The sequence below is a fragment of the Stegastes partitus genome, unplaced genomic scaffold (assembly GCF_000690725.1).
Source record: "Stegastes partitus isolate 25-593 unplaced genomic scaffold, Stegastes_partitus-1.0.2 Scaffold1558, whole genome shotgun sequence".
Classification (NCBI taxonomy): domain Eukaryota; kingdom Metazoa; phylum Chordata; class Actinopteri; family Pomacentridae; genus Stegastes; species Stegastes partitus.
Genome location: NW_007579289.1, coordinates 90,880 through 99,934, shown reverse-complemented (window position 1 = coordinate 99,934; position 9,055 = coordinate 90,880). Strand labels below are relative to the sequence as shown.

Below are 9,055 nucleotides of genomic sequence, written 5' to 3'. Positions count from 1 at the left end.
CAAAACTGGTTAAAAGATTTGTTGTTAGCATTTTGGAGTTTGCAAAAAATGCAAATAAAACTCAGTGTATGCATTGTTATATTAAGTTATATTAAAAAAAGGAAAGTGATGGAGTTTGTTTACTAAGTTTTCAGCTGTGTATTTCACAAACTAGACGGCAACTTACCGTGAAGATGCTGCGCCACCATCTGCTCAGCTGTACTCTGCTACATGCGCTGCAGACAGTGCTGATAATATTCTAAGCAGTGGAGCCAGAGTGCCCTCTGCTGGACAAACTATGTGACAACACTGTTTCTAATACGGCTACTTTTCTACACCGATATCGCCCTCCCTCTGTCTTAAAAAGAAACATTTGTCTCTGCAATCATTGTTTAACAAAACGAACTTTGTACATGCAAGAACAACGACGAACCAGTCTACATCAACGATACATCAAACACCAGAGCAGAATAATCTGTCAGTTTATGACTTCTGCTGACTTTAAATAGTGGATACAGACGCAGAGGGCTTTATGTGCCAGTGAAGTGATGGTCAGTCTTTATAATATACAACTAACACGCAACAGTAAATGTTTTATGAAAAAAAAAAAAGTAATGCATGTTTTCTATAAACAAAATGAGCGAGAAGTCTTGATGCGTCCAAACTTAAGACCCAAAATGGCTCCGGCCTGTGGAACACCTACCTGGACCCCGAGCATGCATTAATTTCCACAAAGGACGACCTAAAGATAATTAGACGCGATTACAGAATGAGAAAGAATGTGTTGACGCATAATGAACTATCAAATAACTAGTGACAGTTGGAAATGGCCGCAATCTTTGGTTTAATACTGAAAAAGTTATTGTTTATTTCCATTCATCCAGAACCCTCCATCTTTCTCTGACTTCTGAATGTGGACCCTTCTATGTGGTGTTTAGTCCACCCACCATCCACCCCGACCTCCTCCTGTTGATTGAAGCAGTTCATAAATGTGGTGTCTTTAATCCTTCAGTGTAAGCTAAACTGTGAGTGTTGCCAGTGAATCACAACTGGGGGAATATTGTAGCTGTACATGAGTGTAATATGTGTAGCATGCCATACTCCTCTGTTTCATCTTATATTTCCAGTCTGTTGTTTCACCATCAGCTGTCCAAAAAAAAAGTCAAATACGTCAAACAAAATTCTTCAACAAAAAAAAACTTAATTTCTAGGAGACAGGGCTAAACTTTCTCTGACTTTTCTTCAGGCAATATTTTGATTTCACAGCACAACAAAGCAAGAAAATCTCCAACAACCAAAACTCTTCTCTTATAATGACAATTAAAATGCTGATAATGATCCGTTCATGTTTTCAGAGTGCATCTTCACCAAACTGTCCATTTTTAATAATACATCGTTGACTTTCTCTTCTCCGTCTGACCCTGAATCTGTGTCAGCTGTGGGTTTAATGATTCCCTGGTTTATTTTGGTGTTTTTGTGAGAGTGCAGCACAGAGCCTGTTTGAAGGGAGAAATATGACTTTTGATTTTCAACTTAGGAACAGTCATCATGTTTCGCCTGCTGTGCAGATAAGCTCCAAACTGTAGCCAGCAGTTTGTAGAAAAAGTATTGATCTTGACAAAGTACACGCTGTTTTCATTTTTGAACCTTGGATCAAGGAACAAATCTGTTTTCCATTGTCACTATCAGGGCGCTGATATTTTGGGAGGTAAATAATTTTTTATTATAATGATGGATTTTTCTTTTCTTTCTAGGAAACATCTTTATGTCAACATGAGAAATACTTTCATGCTTTCTGATTGTTTTTGAAGTGTTGTTTCGTGTAAATCATCTATTTATTCATAACACCAGCTTTATTTCGGTGACCCTGGGATCCTGGGTCCTAACCAGTTTCTGATTAGCATCTGTATTTAAAAAATAAAATGACTTTTATGAAAAAAAAAAAGCAAGTATTGACTGTAATCTGTCTTTCTATCTTCAGAATTCAAAAGTACAGCCAGCAGGTAAAGTTCAGTACAGTTCTGAAATGTTTGTCCATTCTCAGCTACTTTCTGCTACACTTCACAGGGTAATGTTTCACTTTTTTGGCAGAATATATCCTACATTGATTGATAACTGCTTTGTTTATACAAAGTTAGAATGTAGTAAAATAAAAAAATACCTGTAATAATTTCCAACAGCCCAAAATTCCTTGCTTTGTTTGAGCAACAGCTGAAAACCACCGAAAATTTAATGTTTAAAAAAATCAATGCATTGAATTTCCTGAAACTGAAACCTGCAAAACATTCAGCACTTCACCTTAAAGAACAGCTACAACCATTAATCTGTGATTAAAGCAGCAAACACTTTTTACTCCACTTTCATTTCTCAAATCATTTTTTTAGACTTACATTAATGATACAGAACATAATCAATACATAAGTTGGCAAAGATTAAGAGTTCATTGATCTCTCAAGGGAAATTGCAGGATTAGTGTAGATCAGTAATATAATTATTTTAAATGAGCCATTGTGTAATATGGTGGGAAGTTTTGAATCCAGGTCTTGTAATGAAATATTGCTGCTGCTTTTCTCAGGTTTCACCGGGTGACAGAGTATCTGCACAGCCTGCAGCTACCAGATGAAAGTCCAGCCTTCTTTCTGTGTGTGTTTGTGTGTGTGTGGGCGGGTGTGGGTGTCAGCCATGGTGTGAGGGCGTAAACTTGTTTAGAAAGTCACTTTATGGGGACAAATAGCATGTCTTTATGATGCAAATCATTCAATTGAAGGTGAAGACACATTTTTCAGTGTTCAGACAGTAACAATTCTAGTTAAGGTTGGAATAGATATCCAGAAAATGAATGTAGCCTCTCAGTGTATCCACAGTCCATGGATACACAGGTTTTAGGTGAGTAAAGGGGGCGTGGTGTTTCCACTAGTCTACCTCCACCTCCCTCCTCCACTTTTCATTCACACACTGCTCCTGTTGGAAAGAAGCCACAACTGAGACATGAGTGGACGAGTTGGAGACCTCAGCCCAAAGCAGGCGGACATCTTATCTCAGGTAACGCATTAATCATTATTACTCTCAGTGAGTGGACAGATTTTGTAGTTGTCCTGTGGGGGTATGTTGGCCAACCAGGTGCTTTTGTTGAGCTGTCATTCACACTGATCCACATGGTAACTTCAGCCAGGCCCATTGTTTTCAGTCGTCAGTCACTAAGTATCAGTTTACATGAAGATCATTTATTTGACAGTAATAATTCTATTTTATTCTGCTTTGTAATTCTACTTCAACACATCTAAGTAACAACTACAGCTACCAGCTACTGATCAGGTTCACATTTAACCTAAAACACGTAGTACACATAATAGACTTGTGAAATGTATGAACAACAAAACTGGTGTTTAGTTGGTGCTTTTTCTTCTGGTTTCACGTAAGTTTATTTAAATGACCCCAAAACAGTAAAAAATAGACAAATATTTTGTACACCACAACATATCAGACAGAAAGATTCATGTTTTCTTGGAAACTTGACTGCTGTAAAAATTAGTTTGTAAAAAAGACAGTTTAAGTTTCTAAACATCAAGCAGTCCTTTAGGAGGTTAAGTGTGTAACTAAGGTTCTTAATGTAGCTGTAGATGTCTGCTGTAAAGTTCCATAAGTCCTTTAAGTTGCTTACTTCACTTCAAGAAAAAACCTTTGACAACATTCTAATGGTCACTGACATAGGTGTGATAGTCAGAGGTCTGATAGTCTTCTACATAGTCTAGATGTTTGTTAGAGGTTTGTGTTGGTCATGGAAGAGGTTCTAGATGGTTTTGGAGGGTTAAGTGGTAACTGAGGTCCTTTATGGGGCTCAAGGGGTCTCATATGAAGTTCTACAGGTTCTTTAACGCGTTCACAGTCCAAAAATTATGTCTTTTAGGAGGTTTTAGTGGCAAATATTCTGGTAGTCATGGGTGATGTCTTTTTGGAGCTTCTTGGGTTCATAGAGGAGGGCTGTAGCTATTTTGAGGGGTTCTAGATGTTATTGTAAGTGTTCTTGGTTCTTTGGCAGGTTCTGAGTGATTTTATAGGTTGGTGGTCACCGAGGATAGCGTGCAGGTTATTTACGAAGTCTTAGTGATCATTGAGGCGGTTTCGGGGACTTTTGGAGGTTTTTGTTGTAAGTGAGGAGGTTTGAGGTCTTTTAGGAGAGTCTAGAGGTTCTATTGAGTCACTAAGGATGTTTTTGGGGTCATTGAGGAGGATCAGAATGTGCCTCGGTGTTCCTGGCGTCACTGAGAACTTTTCTGGTTCTTCTGGGGTTTGGGTTTACGATGGTCTTGGGATCACTGGGAAGTTTCTAGAGTTACAAGTTAATTACAGATGAGGAGATTAGGACCACATTCGTGTCTGTACAGTAAATATGAAGCTACAGCCATTTGGATTTGCTTAGCAAAGAACTGAAAACAAGGGGATACAGGTAAGCCTGGCTGCTCGGGCTGGTCTATAAAAGGTCAGATAATGGTGAAACATTTTGGTTCAGTGTTGGTTAACGCTCAGAAAGACCAACATCTTGGTTTGTCCACAGCCCAAAAATATTCAGTTTAGTGTTATTGAGGAGGAAAGAAACCAGAAAATATGCACATTTAAGACGCTGAAATCACAGAATATAAACATTTTTTTCTTATAACATGACTCAAAATGTTTAACTGATTATCAAAATGGTTGGCAATTAATTTAATTGTTGCCAACTATTTGAATAATCATTGCAGCTCCACTAGCTACCCTTAGTCTTGTTCATTAACATGCTGTTTACTTTCATACCTGTTTCATCAACTGTAAAAATGACATATAGGGCTAGTAGTGCCTTGGAGATGCTTGTTTTTGCATTTTCGTGTTTAATAGACAGAACCAGGCCAACACTTTTCTCCTGTTTTATGTCTTTATACTCTATGTCTATCATAAATACATGCACTTTCTGATCATTTTGTCCTCTCTGGTTCTCTACCTGCAGTTTCGGGGGGGGATCCAGGACATCCTCCCCAGCCTGCCTGCTCAGCATGACCACTACCTCCTCCGCTGGCTCCGAGGTGAGACCTGCAGCCGTCGACACTCACCGAAACCTGGACAGGCTGCAGCTAGTTAACATTTTCTCTGTGTGGACAACAACAAGAGTCTCGCACCTATTCACGTACAGCGGGACATCTTTGATCCAAAGAGGAGTGAAAGATAAAGAACCAGCAGGCCCACTGCCAAGCATTAACAGATATGACGAGTGCCAAATAGTTACAGACTGGAAAAACAGCTGAGTAATGACACCCTTTATGTTTTGAGCACCTGTAGATATCTTAAATGAACCAGTGGAAGGTACTTTTTACTGCACGACATTTATCTGCAGCTGCTTTTCATAGCAAGAAATCACGCTATAAATCACCTTGTCTCTGATTTAAAATACTTGATGAAGTGCTTTAGGGTTCTTATCTCTTATATGTGCTTTTATCTTGTCTGAGGTTTTGTCTTTAATGTGTTTACTTGTCAATTTTCACGTCACTGGGGCAATTAAGGCAACCCAGGTTACATAACTTCAGGTTCAGTGGAAGGGAGAGTTCACACACAGTTCACCCACGTTTGACATAAAATTCACCAGGAATGGAAATGAACTAAGAGCAGTGTTTTCTAAAAGTATGATAAATGCTTTTATTTCATTCAATTCATATGCAAAACGCATATAAATATATGTATTTTGATAAGAACATGTTAAAGTTGTAGCTACAGTCAGGTCCATGTGTAGTTTTTGTAGTTCTGCCTCCGTTTATCACCACAGTAGAGGCAGCCGTCAAGGCGTGATTGAAGTTCAGACTTTCAGTGTTAGTTCAAGGGGTTTAACTAAAATATTGCTTTGATTATTAAGTAATCAGTCCCTCCATTTTCACAGACGCAAAAGTAATTTAACAAACTAACAGGATATAAAGACTTTTTTAATACTTGACGTCAGAATGTCACAATATTTGAGTTTTCTCCCTTGACAAGCTTTACTTTTACTAAGCCGCCTTCAGCTGCTGCTGGTTTGGGAGTCATATGATCACTCAAAATGTTTATTATAGGGCTGATACAGATTATTAGGATTCAAGGAGACAGATACATGATAGTTGAAGCTGATACTATTGGCTGTAAAAATGAGAATCTTGAGGTCAAAATTCATAATAACACATATTCCAAAAGGAAACGCATAAGCTGGAAAGACCTCTGTTTATGTTTTACGTATTTAATTAAAATAAATCTTTTCAACATTTAACCTCCCTTGATTGGCTGTAAAGATTTTAAAAAAACTAATAAACAAACAAAATTGACTTTATTTGTCCCCTGGTGGCAGTTCAAGAGATGTGAGACAGGGCTGTGGACGGGATGTTTGCACTGAGGCACCAGATGGGAACTTTTAGTGAAGTACAGGCTGTAAGTGCATGTAAACATTTCCTGAGAGTACCTGATGAAAAGTGAACACACCAGTTAACTTTCTTCTAAAGCAAGAACAACAGTCTGTTACTATTCTACTCAGAATAGCTAAGATACCTGTTGGAACTAACGCCTGGGGCTACGCTCGCTCTGTGTGACGTCTGACGGCGACTAACAAACCTGTTCCCAACGTGACACTGTTTCCAGTTTCAGTGAGTAAATACCAGAGCTGGAGGTATCGATGCCTGTCAGAGGACAGCATGTGGAAGGCTCATGTTTGGAGGATTTCGCTGTCTGACTGACCCAAAGCTAAACTCTCTACAATTTTTAGAAGCACCAACATAGTTTCAGGTTTGGTAGTTCATACTCCTGGACTTTTCTGTCACCTTTGCATGTCTCATGTTGCATAAAAAGTCCTGATGACACTGAAAACAAACAACGAAGCACATTAAAGACAAAACCTGAGGGGAGATAAGATTAGATTAGACCCTGAAGTAGTTTTTGAAATACTTAAAAACAGAAACAAGGTGATTTATAGTTTAATATCTGGAGCTGAAATTTGTCAGATAAATGAGCAGCAGAAATAATTAAAGCATTCTCTTAAAAAAACAAAAACAAAACCAAAAAAACTTTTTTTTACTTTTAATGAACTTGCTAAAAAAAAAGTGGTATAACTCTTTACATTTAAATTTTGGGGGGTGTCCCTTTTCTTGTTCATAAGTTAGATTTTTGGTTAATGTAATCAAGTGCAGAGGTTTTATACACATTAAAAATAAAGAACAGTTAGAAGATTCTTTCATTAATTATGTGGCAACTGTAGCTGCTATAAACTTCTATTTTAATATATTTGTAGCTTATTGGTTGCTAATGATTTAGAGATGTGTTTGATGCAGATTTTAATTTTGCTGAATGAGTAACTTTACTATTTTATACTTTAGTAATTTTAATATTTAGCAAACTGTAGACGCAAGTGTCCACATCCCACGGAGGTGCACAGAGGAGTTAAATCTGTGTCAGTGTTTTACAAATCAACATTACAAAGTGCTTTACAAGACCAATTAAAAGGTGAAACTCCTACCACTAACAGCTTGGGTCATAAATGGAGGTTGTGGGTTATAATTATGGCCTATAAATCACTTTCTCTTGTCCTAGAAATTAAATCCAGCTCAGTTTCTCTCATTATTTAAACTTTCTTGCCTTTTTCTGCTAGAAACTGCTGCTGAATGCAAAAAAAATCACACTCAGCTGAATTGATTGACTTATCTAACCATCATCACCGTAACGGAAAATAACTAACACAGCTTGTGATCACTTCAGCCCTTATAAACTGATACTGTCCGTGGTGTTATAATTTGCATTACTTAAGGCAGTGAGGCGCGTCTCACTGGTGAGCCAGTCTTAATGATTCACAATAGTCAAACAGCAGTAGTTAAAGCTGAGGAGAGAGTGATTATGTGTGATCATTGTGACACTTTCAGGTACCAGTTGGATTAAAGACAAAATTTGTCCCATGAGAATCATCTTAAAGAAGAACTTTTGGGAAATACACTTGAAAAGAAAACCTACTTGCACTTGTGCATGTTAATGTTAAGAAAAAAGGATAAACAACATGCTCCATATGATCAGGGATGTTGACTGGACCAAAACTGGGAAAACAAAATCTTTAACATTTGTATTCCTGAGGAACATTTAAATGTGCTCAGTGTGTAATGTACCGAGGCTAGCTACATTCAGAAAAGTACATGTGCTCATAATGACACGAAATCAGAGTGTAAATGAAAGTTCTTTGATGTTCTTTGTTCTTAGAAATGCAAATGGATAGCCTAGAAGTTCTTGTCACTAACTAGAGATGCTAGTAACCAGCATAAGAATACCTGTTGCTAGCCTCAGGATGCCAGTTATCAACCAAGGAATACTAGCCAATAATCTAGGAAATAGTCAGCAATCTAGGGATACTAGCCACTAATCAAGGAATACTAGTCAGTAATCTAGGAATACTAGTGACTAATCAAGAAATACTAGCCACTAATCAAGAAATACTAGTCAGTAATCTAGGAACTAGTCACTAATCTAGGAATACTAGCCACTAATCAAGAAATACTAGCCACTAATCTAGGAATACTAGCCATTAATCTAGGGATACTAGTCACTAATCTAACAATACTAGCCACTAATCAAGAAATACTAGCCACTAATCAAGAAATACTAGCCACTGATCTAGGGATACTAGTCACAAATCTAGGGATACTAGCCACTAATCTAGGATTACTAGTCACAAATCTAGGGATACTAGTCACTAATCTAGGGATACTAGTCACTAATCTAGGAATACTAGCCATTAATCTAGGGATACTAGCCACTAATCTAACAATACTAGCCACTTATCAAGCAATACCAGCCACTAACCCAGGAATACTAACCACTAATCCAGGAATACTTGTCACTAACATAGGAATCTTAGCTGCTAATCAAGGAATATCAGTCACATGCCTAAAAATGCTAATTAAACTCATTGCTAGCCTTTGGATGTGAGTTACCAAACTACGAATAGAAATCTTAAACATAAAGATTCTAGTAACCAGCCAAGGAATGCTAGTGTTTCGCCAAATTGTTTGTTTAGCCAAGTGAAATCTTAACTTGTCTGTTGGTTAATCAA

At 37.7% G+C, this 9,055-nt stretch overlaps 1 protein-coding gene across 1 annotated transcript in view; it reads left to right on the top strand.

The window, feature by feature from the left end:
* The first annotated feature begins 2,905 nt into the window (after positions 1 to 2,905).
* The window catches only part of LOC103371288 (SEC14-like protein 2), a 19,510-nt gene continuing 13,360 nt past the window's right edge, over positions 2,906 to 9,055 (top strand). The window contains exons 1-2 of the mRNA XM_008300554.1: positions 2,906 to 3,021; positions 4,961 to 5,036. Of these exons, the coding sequence (XP_008298776.1) occupies positions 2,968 to 3,021; positions 4,961 to 5,036 (130 nt within the window). The 5' untranslated portion in view covers positions 2,906 to 2,967. The remainder of the gene's footprint in view (positions 3,022 to 4,960; positions 5,037 to 9,055) is intronic.